At 42.1% G+C, this 17,482-nt stretch overlaps 6 protein-coding genes across 6 annotated transcripts; 3 read left to right on the plus strand and 3 right to left on the minus strand.

Annotated features, from left to right (window-relative positions):
- Positions 1-1,872: 1,872 nt before the first annotated feature.
- On the minus strand, positions 1,873-4,950 carry LOC108142065 (ribosomal L1 domain-containing protein CG13096). The gene is made up of 2 exons (XM_017265750.2): positions 3,385-4,950; positions 1,873-2,781 (listed from the first exon to the last, which is right to left on the minus strand). The coding sequence occupies exons 1-2, from the start codon at positions 4,861-4,863 to the stop codon at positions 2,005-2,007; spliced, it is 2,256 nt and encodes a 751-aa protein (XP_017121239.2). The 5' UTR covers positions 4,864-4,950; the 3' UTR covers positions 1,873-2,004.
- Positions 4,951-5,754: 804 nt separating this feature from the next.
- LOC108142084 (U3 small nucleolar ribonucleoprotein protein MPP10) lies at positions 5,755-8,675 on the minus strand. Its single transcript, XM_017265776.1, has 3 exons — positions 8,473-8,675; positions 6,679-8,404; positions 5,755-6,340 (listed from the first exon to the last, which is right to left on the minus strand). The coding sequence occupies exons 1-3, from the start codon at positions 8,565-8,567 to the stop codon at positions 6,194-6,196; spliced, it is 1,968 nt and encodes a 655-aa protein (XP_017121265.1). The 5' UTR covers positions 8,568-8,675; the 3' UTR covers positions 5,755-6,193.
- A 411-nt stretch (positions 8,676-9,086) lies between these two features.
- LOC108142068 (phosphatidylinositol glycan anchor biosynthesis class U protein) lies at positions 9,087-10,752 on the plus strand. The gene is made up of 4 exons (XM_017265754.2): positions 9,087-9,289; positions 9,356-9,980; positions 10,044-10,315; positions 10,376-10,752. Exons 1-4 carry the CDS (start codon positions 9,160-9,162, stop codon positions 10,627-10,629), a joined length of 1,281 nt encoding a protein of 426 aa, XP_017121243.1. The 5' UTR covers positions 9,087-9,159; the 3' UTR covers positions 10,630-10,752.
- On the minus strand, positions 10,730-11,376 carry LOC108142069 (39S ribosomal protein L51, mitochondrial). The gene has a single exon (XM_017265755.2). The coding sequence runs from the start codon at positions 11,286-11,288 to the stop codon at positions 10,764-10,766; it is 525 nt and encodes a 174-aa protein (XP_017121244.1). The 5' UTR covers positions 11,289-11,376; the 3' UTR covers positions 10,730-10,763.
- Positions 11,377-11,766: 390 nt separating this feature from the next.
- LOC108142110 (adenylyltransferase and sulfurtransferase MOCS3) lies at positions 11,767-13,351 on the plus strand. The gene has a single exon (XM_017265805.2). It carries the CDS (start codon positions 11,860-11,862, stop codon positions 13,210-13,212), a length of 1,353 nt encoding a protein of 450 aa, XP_017121294.1. The 5' UTR covers positions 11,767-11,859; the 3' UTR covers positions 13,213-13,351.
- A 447-nt stretch (positions 13,352-13,798) lies between these two features.
- On the plus strand, positions 13,799-17,253 carry LOC108141665 (fatty acyl-CoA reductase wat). The gene is made up of 5 exons (XM_017265139.2): positions 13,799-13,898; positions 13,972-14,084; positions 15,040-15,550; positions 16,274-16,970; positions 17,025-17,253. Exons 1-5 carry the CDS (start codon positions 13,823-13,825, stop codon positions 17,170-17,172), a joined length of 1,545 nt encoding a protein of 514 aa, XP_017120628.1. The 5' UTR covers positions 13,799-13,822; the 3' UTR covers positions 17,173-17,253.
- Positions 17,254-17,482: the final 229 nt, after the last annotated feature.

Consider the following 17,482-nt stretch of genomic DNA (forward strand, 5'->3'; position numbering starts at 1 on the left):
CCTAACAGCCCATATCCGTATAGCCATACACATACATGTTTATCTGCACATATATGTACATACATTTATGGTTTTTATGGCACCCACAGAAAACGCGACTAATGATAATTTGGACTGATAAAAGCTTTACAATGTTTTTGTTGGCAACAACGACGTGTCCGGCTTGATTTCGGTTTTTGCCGTATTTATTTGGCGGTTGGCCTGGACGTGATTCTAATCTCCAGAGCCGCGACCTTGCCCACATAAAAAAGCCCAATGGATCTCAAATGAACAAGACAGTTGTGAACTTGGACGTACAACTGTCAAAGTTCCTGCGAGCTACATATATAAGCAATCCATAAAGGCTAATTGAGTGAAATTATGCAAGCAAATCTAGTTCTCTGACCCCTCATACATAATTCGTTAGCAACATCAAAGAAATTGCATTTTGGTGTACTCCCACTGGATGGATCAAAATCGAGTTGCTTTACGAAAACATATAGAATAATACGCATGCATATAAATCAGTTCTTAGGAAAATTGAAATTGGCTTTGTTGTATATTGTATATTGTATAATGTGTACACGTTGCAGCTTCCCGCTGTTCAAAGTCCGGGGGAGTAATGCATATTCCGACTTTATGACCTAAAAGGATGCCACGAAGGGTAAGGGCTGCTGGCATCCACTTTGAGCGGCGAAACGTCAACAGGAATCTGAGCAATTTTCCGCTGATAAACATCGGAGCAATCTGGAAAAGGCATTCAAAATCGGCGACCATAAGGTTTATGCCTGATTTGAGCAGATATACATGGCATTGCCAATGAATATTCATGCCAATCACTTGCAATCCATTGGGCAATAAATGATTTTTACAACATTGATTTACTTATTTGCATATCGACAGTTGCAGAAATGCAATTATATTTATATAACTATAGTGTGTAAGCAATTCTCAGTTATTGCGCATGATAATTAAATTTTTAGATATATATATATATATTTTATATATAAAATAATACATTTAGATAAACTTGTTATTTTAAAGGGACTATTTCCATTTAAAATAGTATTTCTGAACATGATATTTTAAGGGGGCAGGGTTGTCTGCATCTTTAATACAACTTTTTTTATTTTTTATTTTTTTTTAGTTTTTAAATAAAAGCATATCTTAGGAATGTCCTGTGAAAATTTCTTGTCGATCGGACTTAAACTCGTTGAGATACCGATTATCCCGAAATCGTGCTCAAACTTTAGACGCGTTTTTCACAAAACTACGTTTTTCAAGAGGATGCGTAACTCAAAAAGTAGTGGTCCGGTCTGAATTTAATTTTGCACACATAATTTATACAGTAAATACTTGCAGATGAACAAAAGTTTTTATTTACAATTTTTTTTTAAATATTTTTACAGGCAATAACAAGCTGATTTTTTGTGTAAAAATGGTACCTCCGACTTCAAAACCACGCCAAAAATATAAAATCGCATATTTTTCAAATAAATTTCGTTCATTCGCAAAATAAACTTGAATATTAAATATATCAATTTAATTTTTATTGTTATATCTCTGTAACAACACGCTTTACGCACCATATTTTTGAAGAGACTCCGATCAACCGCCGTCACGTGATAGATAAAAAATACAAAACCAAAAAATCTGCATAATCTTCAAGTATAGGCATTTATCGTGTAAAAAACGTTCATATTTATATTTCTTCATATTTCTTTAAGCATTGGAAACCATCCTACCCTTTTAAGAACGACAACACTGTGAGTAAAAACGTCTAAAATGATTACGCAGACCACAAAACTTTTTTCGCATATTATTTGCAAGATATTATCCCTTAATTTAAAAATGAACCATCAAACAAATTAAAAAAAAAAAGAACAGTAATACTTTCATACTTAAAACACTCGTTTATTACTTAAAACTGTTGTAAAAATTGCAAACGGAATTACAGCAAGATTAGTTTGCATATATAGAAATAAAACTAAAACTAATGAAGAGCAATTTAGCCTGCAGGTAAGATTACTCATCATCATCATCATCATCGTCGTCCTCCTCCTCGTCGTCGTCATCTTCCTCATCGTCGTCCTCGTCATCATCGTCGTCATTTTCTTCATCAATGTCGTCATCATCATCAGTGTCGTCGCCATCCTCGCCGCTTTCGCCGGCACTGTCCTCCGCCTCCTCGACCTCCTCATCGTCATCGGATTCTGCATCAGCCTCAGCCTTGGCGCCCTCGCTGGTTGACTCCTTGCGGGCCTTCTTTGTTGGCACGGCGGTGTCCTCGCCATCGTTGTCCTTGGGAGCAGCGTCAGCGGCCAGCAAGGCAGCCCTCTCCACCCGCAGCTCGGCCTTGCGCTTGACCTGATCGCTGGTTAGCTTAATGAAGTCTGCATCCTTGGTCATGGCAAATCTGGACAGCACCTCGTTGGCCTGCTTCTTCAGCTTGAGCATGCGCTGCTCCTTGGGACCCACCACATACGGTGTGTCCGCCGGCGGGGCACACATGCTGACGTACAGCGGCAGCGATGAGGTGCCAGTAATGTCGATCTTAACGTACATCGACCGAATGTTGGCCAGGCCACCGGGAAAGACTTGCTGGAGCTGCTTGCTCACGAGCAGGATGTTCTCAGCCAGCTGCTCGGCACTGTGTCCATCGTTGCCCACTGGAATGGACGTCAGATCGCCCTTGGCCAGCTGCCTGAATGCGGTGCGGTTGAGGGCGCGTGTAATCTCTTCCGGCAACTTGTCCTTTGTCAGGCGCACGGCGTGGAGCACATTGCGAGGCTTCTGCGTGTTCTGGAAATGGAAAAACAAATAGATTGGTTTAAGAAGGTTTCAACTCTGCCTATAATTGTTTAAAAAGTATTCCATAAAATGCTATCATTTGCAGGACCGATTTGCACCACTTGCAAGGCACAAAAATCGATTTCGAAAAAGATTGATATCTTTAAAAGCAATTTTCTCGGTTAAACTTCCCTAGATTGACATGCAAATTTAAGAATTTAAATAAGTTAAAATACGAGGTAAAATTAGTTACAAAACTAAAAGTAGCTGTTATGGCACCCACTTAAAAAACGGTTACAAAACAAACCTAACATTTTATCCATGTCTTGCATATGAAATAATTGATCTATTAGGATTTTAAGAAATAATCTATGAACACTTAGAAGTAATTGAAAAATTAAACAGACTAATTTAATTCGTAAAGAAATGCTGACATATTTTTAAACCCTGGTTTAAATTAAAAACCAAAAGTAAAATAACTAATTTTTGTGTAAGAACTCTAAGTATACATACGAATGTACCTATGCCTCTTCGTGGATTATTTCGTTGACAAAAGATTAGTATTTAGGGTTCTTGGAATGCACTCATTAGCGGAAAAGCAGGCAGATCACTTACCTTGCCCAAGAAGGCGGTTGCCTGGCCCGAAAGACGACCGTCACAGAGCAGGTAGTCGTAGCTGTTCAGGAACTTGCGCTTGGCCTCGAATGAGCCCATCTCGTTGCGCAGCTGGTTAAAGGGGATGACGGTCAGGCGTTGCTTCACACCGGCCTCTCGCAGCAGATCCTCGTAGTGCTGCTTGGTGGGCTCCGACTCGAACTTCGCACCGCGCTGCAAATCGGGCACGATAAGGGCCACATCGTCTGTGTTGCCCACCAGCGAATGCTTCAGGGACAACTTGACCATGCGCTTGGGACAGTTGGAGATCTTGTAGCTGGCCACTTGCAGAATGTAGCGGTAGTCGCTAAAGATTGAGGTAGCCTTCTTCTTGGCCACCTCCTCGGACACCAGGGTCTTCAGGGCCTGGCACACTTTCGTGACATTATTCTCGGTCACAATCTCCTTGTACCTTTGTTCGTCGAAGGACTTCAGTTCGAAAGTCAGCTCAAGTTGTTTCTTGGTCTTGACTGGCTCTTTCTTGACGCTTTTGCCTTTGGCCTGGCCAGCTTTGCTCTTCTTGTTGAAGGGCTTCTTGGACTTGGGGGCCTTGGAGAGCTTCTGCACCGACTTGGCTTTCTTCTGAAGCTGGGCAGCGGGTTGAGCCTTGGCGGGCTTGGCTTGGGTTGCGTCCTTGGCGGGTTTTCCCAACTTGTTGGCTGCTTCAGCAGCTGGCTTCTGGGATTTCTTCGCGGGAGGAGCCGCCTGGACTGACTTTTTGGCGGGAGCAGCTACCTGGGCTGGCTTTTTGGCGGGAGCAGCTTCCTTGACTGCCTTTTTGGCGGGAGGAGCATCCTGTGCTGGCTTCTTGGTTGGGGGAGCAGCTTTGGCTGCCTTTTTGGGCGTCTGAGCAGCTTTGGCTGGCTTCTGGGTTGGAGGAGCAACCTGAGCGGACTTTTTGGCAGGAGGACCAATCTCAGCTGGCTTCTTAGCTGTAGGAGCAGCCTGAACTGTCTTCTTGGCAGGAGCAGCTTCCTTCTTAGCAGGAGCAGCGTCTTTTTTGGCTGCCACAGGAGCAGCTTTAACCTTTTTCTCTTGTATTTTGGGTACCACTGGCGATTCTGGAGGAGCCAAAATCAGGGGCCTCTTGGCTGGCTTCTTTTTGGGCACTGGAGTGGCGGGAACAGCCGGCTTTGCTTTGGACTTCTTTTCCGCGGCAGGAGGAGCAGCTGGAGACTCCGGAGGTGCCAGAATTAAAGGCCTCTTGACCGCCTTTGACTGTTTCTTTTCGACTTCCTTCTTGGGCACCTTTTGCTCACTTTTGACGCCATCGTTTTTTTGCGACGCCGCGTTTTTTATCTTTTTGCTACTGGCCAATTCCAATGTGGCTTCTTTGGGCAGTTTTTTGGACTTTTCCGGCCTGCCCTTGTTCTTGGACACGCCCTCGATGCTGTTGCTCTTGTTTAGAGACTTGGCCTGCGGTTTCTGTACTTTAACCATCTTAATTTGCGCGAATGAAGCGTATTGAATCGAGCAAAACTATTTTTTAAATTGAATACAACCACACGTGCTATGCCCTAGAGATGGATAAGTATCGATATATCAATATCGATGGGCTTGCCTATCGAGAAACATATAAATTCCGACAGCAACTCACCATGGTGGAGAACTTTAATATAAGTTATAGAAACTCACCACCTAAAGAGAATCTTGGAAAGGTTTGAGTCAAGACTCAAACTACGAACCGTGGTGAACCATGTTTTTAAGTAATTATAACTAATTTGTTGATTTCGCTTAAAGAAATTCTAATTCTATTATTTAACTTCATATATCGTGTTTTTTACTTGGAATTTTTTAGCAGCCTTATACTATTTCTACTCTTTACATTTTTTTTTATAAAAAAACCTAGTTTTAAACTCAGAAAAGTAAAACTAAATAAAAAACAAAACATGTACAACATTTACTTGTGTTTCTAACTAATGAAATAATAAAATTAGATATTATAAAAGCAAGGCATTGTGTTTTTAACTAATGTAACAATAAAATTAGATATTATAAAAGCAAGGCATTGCTAAAGAAGCATTTTTATGATTATGTTACAGAATATTAAACTGCATATTTTAATTTCTTAGGCCTGTTTAGTTTCTCAACTTTTCAAATGCCTTGTATTGCATTAAATTGAGTTCATACTTTTGAGAGTTCTTAAAATCAAAAAATCGAACCAACAAAAAGTTGCATTGTGTTTTTTTAAGCGCAAGTACCAAGCGTTAAAAACGAATAATAAGTTGTTGGGCAGTTCAACTTGGAATAGTCTATTTTTATTGTATTTTACGCCCACAGGTCTGCACCAAAAACACTGTTTCCCATTGTAATCAGAGAAAAAAGCGAATATTTTTCAAGTAGTTTACTTACTTGCAGCTCTTCCTTTAATTCGGGTTCTATTTACATAGCAAACAGTTTATTTTAAGTAAATAATTCTAAAAATAATCATATTCCGCACACTGCACGCGTGCCTAATAGCCCACTGGGCCACCGAATGTCCTTGACTCACACACAGCCACACATAAATCGCCCACACACCACATACACCACGCACACCCAGGACACTCGCAAGGAGAACATTAAAAGTACGGGCGCATGGCATGTCCCATGGTGCCCCAAATTGAAGACTTGCTTCACTCGCAGGGTATGCCAAAGTTATTCTTGTAACCAGGAATCCGTTGTGGACATTTGTGTGTGCTTGTGACCATTTTCTGGCACGTGACTTGAGACGAAAAAACTTGGCTGGCTGAAGGCAATTATCAGATGTAGAAGTCTTAAAAATATATATTTATAGCTTAAGCTTCTTTGCATTCGCCTTTGCTGGATCCTTTTTCGGCCTCTTGTTGGATGCTGTGGCCGCTGTGGTGTCCTGTAGTTTGTTAAAGAACGCCTTGGAGGACTTCAGAGCTCCCTTGTCATCGCTACTCGCGTTGATCTGTAAGAAAAGTTTCATATTAAAAATTTGTAAAAAAACTTAGATATAGAAATAAATTTACTTTATAACAAAAGATAAAATTGTCTTTAAGCTTTTGGCTTAAAGTTCTTGAAAAAGCTATATTTTTCCTAAAACTAATATTATTTTATAGTTTATTGCAACTATTTTTAAAACAAAAATAATGCAACCTTTGTGGTTGAAGCGACGCTTTGTAAGTTTAAAAAAAAAGTTTACAAAAAAGATACTTTAGAAAACTACATTATGCAAGCGCTTACTTTAAAGACTAGACTACTTGTTGCATATGTATGAATATATATATAAATAGTATATATATTTACCTTCTGAACATTGCGGTTTTTGGTGATGCTCTTAAGGAGCTTGGCGTCCGCCTCCTTCTTGGTTGGCGCCTTGCCTTCCTTGGCGCGCTGAAGGTCACGCTGCTCCAGAGCCGAATTAATGGCCCGCTGCTTTTGTTTCTTCTTGCGGCGCTCGCGGTTCTTGTCCGTCCGGTCGCGTTCCGTCTTACCAAGCGGAGCGTGCTTGGGTCCACGGAATACTTCCTCAGGCGCCAGTAGCTTGGCATCGCTTACCGCCAACGGGGCAACCTCTTCCATGTGCACTGCCGGCGTATTGGTCACGATCTTGATCTCCGGCGCCACTGGTTTCGGCGTAAAGTGGAAGTTGGAGAGGGCATCCAGTTTGAGAAACAGCGAACGCATGGCCCGCCTGATTTCTTGGTGTTCTTTGGGTTCTGGACCAGATTTATCGTCGGCATCGCGATTAGGGTCGAGTTTTTCCATCTCACGCTGATACTGTGCCTCGTAGATCTGCGACAGGGACTGCTTCGACTTCTCCTGGTCCAGGACCAGCTGCTTGCGGTACTCCTGCGGAGTGTTCACCGGACGCACAGTGCGCTCCACATCGTCCCAGGCTTTATCACGAATACGCTGCTTAATAATGTCCTCGATGGAGCGATTATCCTCCTCAGTGATGGGTGCCGTGGGTCTGGTGGTGGAGTCAAAGTCAAGAATCTCTTCGAGCAGCGAGTTCTGGGGCCGATTGGCGGCTTTGACCTCGCCCTTCAGCTGCCAGGGCTTCTCGCCCAGGACAACGTCTTCGTAGTCACGAATGCGTTGGAACAAACGAGCCTCTCTCATCTCATTGGAAGATTGGGAGGGTGGCTCAACAGGTGCCTGCTCATTCTCCTCCTCTTTTTCCGAGTCGGAGTCGTCCGAATCGCTGGCGGGTTCTATGCCACTTTTAGCCACAAACTCTGATTCATCTATTTCGCTGGCTACCTCCTCTTTATCCTCTGCAGGCTCTGCTTCGTCTTCTTCGTTTTGATCTGACTCAGCTTCTTCATCTTCATTTTCGTCCTCTTCCTGGTCACTATCATCTTCGTTTTCATTAAAGAAATCTTTCTGCTTGCCTTTGTTTATATTTTTAGCATGCTGTTCCAGTTCCTCGTCCATATCGAAGAAATCGGCGTAGTTGACATTGCCGTCTTCGTCTTCGCCCAGGCCGAAATCCTCTGCATAGTGATCAATGTCATCGGCCTGTTCCACGCGACGCTTGCTGTTCAGACGGCGCATCTCCTTGGCATCCTCCTGCTCCAAGAACTCGTTCATCTCGTCCAGCTTGAAGAAGGTGTCGTCAACCACAGAGTGGCGACCTCGCTTGTTCTTTTTTTCCTTAGGCGCTGTGCCCTTCTTTTGGGGTTGATCTCCATCCTCGTCGCTGAATTCAGATTCCTGTTCTTCTTCCTCATCAGCGGACTCTTCAGCCTCCTGATTCTCCTCCTCTTCCTCCTGTTCCTCGCCGTCGTCCAGCTCGATGCCCAGATGCTGCACCCTAATCGCCGTCAACTGGGCGGTTTGCTCCAGCATCTGCTGGAAAACCAGCTCGTTTCGCATCTCCAGTTGCTGCCAGATCTGCTCCTCGTCCATCTGCTCCAGCACCAGTTCCGGCAGCAGTGATTTCTTGTTCGCCACATCCCCGCTGATGCTAACGGCGTACGTCTGCTGAATTAGCTGCTCGATGGCCCCCACTTGATCCGGCTGTGGCCTAAAATGAAAATTGTTTAGAACTCGCTTGAAAAAAACACGTGCGCGGGCACTGAGAGGAAAACAAACTTGAGAAAACGCTCCAAATTCTTGGTCAGCTGCTCGAAGTTATCCGAAATTTCCTTTAAGACATTTGCCTTTTTCGTTTTTTTGCTTCCGATCATATTTAATTGTATTTTCTGTGTTTATTTTGCTAAAATAAGAGTTTTAATAATTCAACGAAGCAAGTGCGGTCAAAATACAACAAGAGCGGTTAGAGATGGCACTGGCAGCATGGACTGCACTAGCTAAAGATGACTGCGTGAGAGGATTTAGTAACAGTTTTAACTGGTGTCACGAATTGAATAAAATTAGCTGAATCGATTTCATTTTTAAATTATTATATTAAATTTTTCTTTTAAAATTCTACGCTTTTTAATGTAACTAAATATGACAGACAAAAAAATGTACCTTGTATATTGCTTATTGAAACTTTTTGTCCAAGCTTGTTAATCGTTTTCGCAAATTGTATCCTCAGATAAATGGTATAATGGGGTTTTTCTTTTTAGAATGTTCTTAAATGTATAACAAGAATAATTAATAGAAATTAGCTGACTTGTCAACGCAGTTGGCGGTAATCAGAAGATCGTGTCACGACATCAGCCCGCTTGATATCGACAACCTATCGAGGGCCTCTGCCACCACTAAGAACAGCTGTAGGCGGCTTCTTTCAGGCGGAGTCCGACGACGTATCCAAAAACTATGCCCAATTAAGAGATGGATGCGAAATTCTTTAAACTGCTGCTCCTTGGCGGCGCCGTGCGCTTCTATTTCTGCCGCACGCCGCTGGCCGCGATGATTGGCAACCGAGTGGAGTTCGCGACGCCGTTAAATTCACACAAGCGCAGTGAGTAAACAACGTAGACATCATATACATTTATACATGAATGTTTTTCTGGTCTTATCCCTGCAGTGCAAGAGGGGATCTTTCTGCTCCAGAGCGGCATTGATCCCTACCAAGGCGATCTGGTCCATGAGTCGCCTTTGATTCTCAGCGCCCTTTCCGGCTTGTTCCAAAATTACCCACAGTTCTTGCCCGTATTCTATATAATCTTGGATGTTTTTACGGCGGCCCTGCTTTATACGATGGCTCGGCGTTTTGTAAAGCAAAAGGAGGATCAGCAGAATGTGGAGCGAAAGGAATATGCAAAGGATACGGAGGAGCTGCAGTTTAGCGACCTGGACAAGCTCGACATTCCGGAACTGGTGATTGTGGCGTATCTTTTTAATCCACTCACCGTGATGAGCTGCATCGGCATGACCTCGACGGTGATAAGCAATCTGTTCCTGGCTTTCTTTCTCTACTGCCTTGTGAAAGGACTGCTTCTTCCCTGTCTTCTGGTCCTGGCCTTTGAGACCGTCCGCAGCTTCTATCCCATCGTGCTGATAGCTCCACTTCTCCTGGTTTTTTCACGGAATTCTATACGGAGGGGTGTGGTCATATCGCTGCTTTTTATAGTCTGTTGCCTGGCAGTCGCGGTCGCCAACTTTTTTGTTCTAAAAAGCTGGAACTTCCTAGATGGCACTCTGGGATTTATGTGAGTTTTAAAACCATGGTTGAACATAATATCTATATACTTTTAATTAAATGTATTTTACAGATTCTATTTCCGCGATCTACAGCCAAATATTGGTTTGTTCTGGTATTTTTTCACCGAAATGTTCGAGCACTTCCGAACCATGTTCCTGATCACATTCCAATTGAATGCCACAGTATTATACCTGGTGCCACTCAGTATCAAGCTGCGCAAAGAACCACTTTTGCTAGCCACCGTTCTTGTGGCTCTTATGGCTGTTTTTAGAGCTTATCCCAGCCTGGGCGATGTGGGCTTCTATTTGGCCTTGCTTCCTCTGTGGAAAAGATGCTGGAAATGTGAGTCCCTGACTTTATAAACAATTTATCCCTAATAATTATTTTGTTAACGCATTTCAGTCATGGCCCATGGTTTTGTGGTCTTCACATTCTTCTTGGTAACGCTATCCATGATGGGAGCTTTGTGGCATTTGTGGATCTACGCAGGATCGGCGAATGCGAACTTTTATTTTGGCGCCACACTGGCGTTTTCCACCGGTCAGATATTCCTCATCACCGATTTGCTGTTTGCTCACGTTAAGCGCGATTTTTGTCTGTTCAACGGCCAGAAGATTCTGATCGATGGCGAGGAAGCGAGGATAGTCCTGAAGTAAGCATTAACAATATCAGATCAAAAGGAAGTAGAATCCAGGAACTTTGTACAGATGCAGCCAGGCATACTCTTAAGATAAGTGAACTTTAAACAATATCAAATTAAAACAAAACATTTTATTTGATCTCGATGGATTTACTGATGTGAATAGCCCGTTTTGGTCTTGCGGTTAAGGAACCTGTACAGATACAGGATGCGTTTCTCCATTTCCCGCCATTTGGTGGGTCGGGCCACTGGGTATTTGGATTTCTCGAGCAGTCTGCGCTTACGGAGCAGCACCTGATACTCGTTGCCGGAGACGCCACGCAGCCAGGAGGGCAGGGAGTAGAGGACCTTCACCGGATGCAGTCTGTCGTTGCCCAGAATGTCGATGTAGTCGTTTTGGCCAAAAAGGGCGCGTTTCTTGGACCAGGCGTTCTTCGGACGATACACGGGCATGGGTAGCTTTTGCCCGTTGTCCACATGGGGCAGTAATCCGCTCTTGAAGATCTTGTCCTCGTATCCATAGCGGCGCACAGTGGGACCGCGTGCTCGTCGCTCTGCATGGGATAACTGTCGCACAGTGGAGCTCGTGGAGGCCAAGGGAGCGAGTGGTTTACCACCCACTGCCAGGAGCGTGGCTCTGCCGAGCTTCTGAATAGTACTTCCAAGCCAGGACATGGCTTTATTTTAATTAACGATTAGATAATTGTAAACACAGTCGGGAAATGAGCGGAGAAAAACACGGAAAGCACAGCTGTTCGTGCTAAAATATCGATATATCAATGTGAACTATCGAAAGTGCCGGTCGTATATAAATATAAAACAAATTTAAAAGGGATATTTCCCTTGAATTTTTTGGATATAATCTGATTTTTATTTACTACAAGATTGAGATAAATTGAATATGAATTTAACAAATAGGCATTATTTCAATAATTTTAATGAATTATAAAACATTAGAGCTTTAAATGTTTTTTAATGGCAGACACATTTTTGCGCAGCAAACTAGGTATATGTTTCTCCGTTTGAAAAACAAAATTAAACAGTATGCAGATAGCTGTTCTAAAAAATACATTTATTTAAATTGAAATAATTAATCATCTGAGTAACTGTTACCACAAATGTTATCGATAATTCTAATTTTTTGCCGGTGCTTATCGCTGCCGCTGCCCATCGATCAGCTGATTGCCTTGGGAGAAATTTATTTAAATTACTTTGCCCATTGTTGACCAACTTCCACACCAACACAATGATTGAGTCCGAGGCAGATTCAGAGAGGACCAAACTGAAGCGGGAGATCTCCGAGCTGCGGGCAGCGCTCAACAGGAAGGAGCAATGTTTGCGGGAACTGGAGGCCATGGTTCCTGCTTTAGCCGGAGCAGAAAATCACGACGAAGGAGATCCACCAGGAGCTATAATCCACACCAAGTTGACCAACGATGACATAGCAAGGTATAGCCGACAGCTTATATTGCCGGACTTTGGAGTCCAAGGACAGTTAAAGCTGAAAAACAGCTCCGTGCTGATTGTGGGCCTCGGCGGATTGGGCTGCCCGGCGGCACAATATCTGGCAGCAGCTGGATGCGGACACCTGGGACTCATAGACTACGACGAGGTGGAGCGGAGCAACTTTCACCGCCAAATCCTGCATTCAGAAGCGCGATGCGGCATGTCCAAGGCGGAATCGGCCAGGATTGCCCTGCTGGAACTGAATCCGCATTGTGAAATCCGCTGCCACTCGAGACTGCTTTACAGCCAGAATGCCATGCACATTATCCGTGGCTACGATGTGGTCCTGGACTGCAGCGACAACGTACCCACGCGTTATCTACTCAACGATGCCTGCGTGATGCTGCGCAAACCCCTCGTCTCGGGTAGTGCCCTCAAAATGGACGGCCAGCTGACCGTATATAGCTATGGCAATGGACCCTGCTACAGGTGCATCTATCCAGTGCCTCCGCCCCCGGAGGCAGTCACAAACTGCGGCGATGGCGGAGTCCTGGGCGCTGTCACTGGCACCATCGGAGCCATGCAGGCGCTGGAGGCCATTAAGGTGATTGTGGGATTGGGCGATGTGCTGGCCGGTCGCCTGCTCATCTTCGATGGCACCAGCAGCCTGTTCCGCAACATTCGCATCCGCAGCAAGCGGCCCAATTGTCATGTGTGCTCCGCCCAGCCACTGATCACGGAGCTGATCGACTACGAGATGTTCTGCGGAATGCACGCCACCGACAAGGACAATCCCTTGCAACTTCTGGCGGCGGATGAACGCCTGTCCGTGGAGGAGTACAGTGAGAAGCTTCAGGCCAAGCCCCACCTGCTAATGGATGTGCGGCCAACGGCCGAGTTCGAGATTTGCCAACTACCCAAAGCTGTGAATGTGCCGCTGGTCGAGATCCTAGACGATAGCTACCTTAAGCGGTTCGCCAAGCAGCTGGAGGACAAGGAGTTGCCCATCGTCCTGCTCTGCCGACGGGGAAATGACTCCCAGATCGCCGTTCAGCATGTACGGAATAGATTCCCCATGCATTCCGTTCGAGACCTGATTGGTGGACTGCACGCCTGGACAAAGAGTGTGGACCCCAGTTTTCCTATATATTAGTCCAACGAATTATATACGTTTGATTGTATGTAGATTTATTCTTTGTTTATTTCCTGCAATTACATTCGCCTGTTTTGTAATCACTATAATACCAAGGTTGTTTAATAAAATGAATTATGTAGTTCTGTCTTATGAAAAATGGTCGAAGCTTTAAATACCCTTAAACAACAATAAAGTAATGAATTTTATTAAATGAAATTCATTAACATAATTAAAAAAAAAACCGAGGTGAGAAACTGCTGATATTCGCAGTCTCAGTTTCTTATAAAAAGTACACCCATATATGTTTATATCTAGATCTAAATCTAGAGCTCTCAACTATTTTTTAATTAACAAGATGTCTTTAATCTTAAACATACATATTTTTAGTATCGGCTTTTCAGTTTGCACGCCTATCTGTTTCAGACTTAATTATAATTCTTTCCTTGTTATGTTATGAATTACAAAGCTGAACTTCCGCAACAATGTAAAATGAATAGATTGTAGTTTGTATAATTGAAGACTTTTAGTAGGCAGTAAAAGGGCATTAGCATTTGTTTATAAATGGAATATAGAGTGAAAGCACTGCTCATTTTCGTAGGAGAGTCGATCGAGCCAGCAGCACCGCAAAATGCAGACCGAAATTCTACAGTTTTACAAAAACAAAACGGTTTTTGTAACAGGTGGTACTGGATTTCTGGGAAAAGGTATTTCATCTCGCAAAATATAGGACTTAATGAAAAGGACCTATAACAGGAATATTTTCACTCTTATTTTCAGTCATCATTGAGAAGTTACTGCGCTCCACAGATGTGATTCGTGTATATTTTTTGGTAAGACCGAAACGGAACGACAATGTGGAAGGTCGATTTAAGGCTTGGAAAAATGAACCAGTGAGTAATCAAAAAATTTTGAATCAAATCCTATGAATTACGTTTTACAGCAATTTTTTTTACAAAACGTGTTGAAAGGTCACATGCTGCGTGCTCTTTGTTGCTATGCTAATTTCTAAAATCATTAGACATGGTAAACTCCAAGTCAAACATCCTTAAAAACCAAGAGGCCTTGGATATCGGATCAACAGTGCTTTTAGACCTTTATTAAAGGATCAGCCGATTTCAAATTTAAACTGAATTAAAGTCGAGTTTATAGATTGATTCTGCTGCATGTGACCCTGATCAAGAATGTTTAAGGGGGTCTTCTACTCTCGCATTTAAATTTACATGTATCTGGTAAAGAGCTGCAAAAAGGATTTTGTCGAAATAATCCGAAATAAAGGATGTAAACTGTTAGGTACCTATTTCAATTAAGTTGTACACCGTAATTTACCTTTAAACAGAGTAATACTTTTTATAGAAGAACTAGTCCGATTTGAATAACTTTTTCCAATTCTTTACAAAACGTATCGCTTTGTTTTGCCGAGTACGATTTTTGTTTTTTGTTCCGGCCCCTAAAAGGTCAAAAAATTACGTATTAATTGATTTTTTTTAATTATTTTTGCATTGCTTCTGCTAATTGCAAAATAAACTAAATTTGTTCGGGGAAAACATAGACGACGTAGCTACGAATCTAAGGAATAACATTATTCTGTTTTTGGATCAACGCACTTACAAAAAAGGAACTTAAGTGGGACCACTATTGTTTTTACATGTGCTTTGAATTGTTCTGTAAACATTTTTTTTTTAATTTTAAAAACAAAATTTATAAGTCAAAACATGTATATTTAAGAAGTAAAAAACAAACCAAAAGTCCTTACCATTTTCGTTTGAATCTTGGTTGGAAGAGATTTTTATAGCACCCCAGTATAAAATAAACCTCCATAAGTAATGGACAAATGTTGTGTCCCAGGTTTTCGAAACTCTGCTCAAGATCAAGCCGCAGGCTCTGGAACTAGTGAAACCCATTTCCGGGGACTGCAGTGAACCGGGTCTGGGTCTCAGCAATGTAGATCGAAGGACGCTGACCTCCGAGGTCCAGATCGTCATCCACAGTGCCGCCTCCATTCGCTTTGTGGAACCACTTCACAGGGCGCTTAACATCAACACACGAGCCACGCGCCTCATGGTGCAGCTGGCCAAGGAGATGCAGTGCCTCCAGGCTTTCGTGCACATCTCTACGGCCTACTCCAACTGCCCATCGGATCATATCCAGGAGCGTTTCTATCCGGAGCACTTGTCCTGCCCGGCGGACCAAGTGCTCAAGTTCAACGAGACCTTAAGCCCAGAGCTGATGGACAAGATGTCTCCGGCTCTGATGGGAAAGTTCCCGAACACCTACACCTACACCAAGGCCCTGGCCGAGCAGGTGATCCAAATGGAGGCTCAGGACCTGCCCATCTGCATTTTTCGACCTGCGATAAGTGAGTGGATTTGAATGTAAAGAAGGCTTGGTCATGTTTGTTCTATTTATTAGTTAGATATATATTTTTCATTCAACAGCATACATAAGAATTTTCAGAATACAGTAGACACTAAAATTTGACATATTGTATTGTATTGTAAATTGTAACTTCTCTAATTTTCAATTTTTTTAAAAATTCTTTTGGACATATTAATGGTATAATAGTTTAGACTTACGCATTTAATTTTATTTAAATCGGAAAACGATATCATATAGTTCTATAGCTGCCATACGAGCGATCGAATAATTGAGGTGAAAATCATCGTAGTTATAATGTTTTAGATTTAGATGGTTTAAAAAAATATTTAATTTATGTAATAGTTGCAAGGGTATAAAAACCTCTGCTTGCCAAAGATTTCTCCCTTGCTTGTTATAAATTATATTTATATTTTCAATTCATCAGAATTATTAGCAATTGCTTGTTATAAGAATTTATCAACTGAGTGATTTAACACAGAGAAAAAGATTTTCCAAAATGCTCATATTATATTTTATGTGACAAAAAAAAGCATGTTTCTCTTAGAATCTTTTAATATATCTGTAACTAGTTTATGAGTTTAGTTTATTAAAAGACCAATCATCGTATTTTTTACAAATACAATAGATTCCAATAATTAATAATACGTTCTCCGTAAACGAACATCGTTATTCCAGTCTAATTTGAATATTTCACCCTTTGCAGTTTTAGCCAACTTTAAGGAACCGATGTCGGGATGGATTGACAATCTTCACGGACTCGTAGCCTTGATATACGGCAATGCCCACGGCATTCTTCGTCTGATTTATGCCAATCCAAAGGCCGAGGCTTTATTGGTGCCTGGCGACTATTGTGCCAATGTGACTCTTGCATCCGGTTGGCACATGGCCAAGAATGCCAAACCAAAGAGTCCAGCGCCCATTTACGCCTTCGCTCCGAGCAAATCGAATTCCATTACCTTTGGGGAATCAGTTAAGATGGGCATCGAGTACAACCATAAAATTCCGGTGACCAAAACAATTTGGTATCCATTTGCTCACTTCACCACCTGTCCGTGGCTTTTTCAATTGGGCTGTTTCTTTTATCATGTGCTACCCGGATATTTGTTTGATCTCTTGTTACGGCTTAAAGGTGAAAAGCCCATTCTGGTAAAAAGTTATCACAAAATCCACGAGACACTGGTGCTTCTGTACCCGTTTAACGGAAAAACCTACTTGATGGATACGAAAAATACCACCCAGATGTGGCAGTCTATGTCGCCGGAGGATAGGAGTATATTTCCCTTCGACATGGCCAATCTCAACTGGGAGGAGTACTTCCGTCGCATCCTGTCCGGGATGCGGGTATACCTCTTTAAGGAATCCTGGGATACCTTGGCTCATGCTAAACGTAGATTATTCAGGTACGTAGAAATTAGTTTTGGGAGGAACGATCTTAAAAGAATTATTGATTTCAGATTTTACTTAATGCATCGCTTCCTTCAACTTGTGCTATGCTTTGCTTTCTCCAAGTTTATTTGGTTTTTGTACAATCTTGTTATTAATGAAGAACCTAAAACACAAGTGATTTCTGTGACACCCCGGAAATTTAGTTTGGGATACTAATTTGCTCAAGAAGATTAAAAGTGTTTATAATTCCAAACAAATTTTATAAATTTCCATAAATAAAAAAAAAAATAACAACAACTTAAATGTATTTTAAGAAATTATTTGTTTTTATTTGATTAGCTGGGTGAAACTTATAAAAATAATTTTATGAACTTATAATTTTAAACGAAACTTATTTTGTGCTTAATTTTTCAAGCAGATTAAATAGAATTTTTAGTACGAGCTATAAAAATACTCTAGTATAACGCAGTTTAATGAAAGTTATGATTTCCTAACAAACAGCAGAAAAATATTTTTAAAATTATAA

The sequence above is a fragment of the Drosophila elegans genome, unplaced genomic scaffold (genome assembly GCF_018152505.1).
Source record: "Drosophila elegans isolate 14027-0461.03 unplaced genomic scaffold, ASM1815250v1 contig_814, whole genome shotgun sequence".
Classification (NCBI taxonomy): Eukaryota; Metazoa; Arthropoda; class Insecta; order Diptera; family Drosophilidae; genus Drosophila; species Drosophila elegans.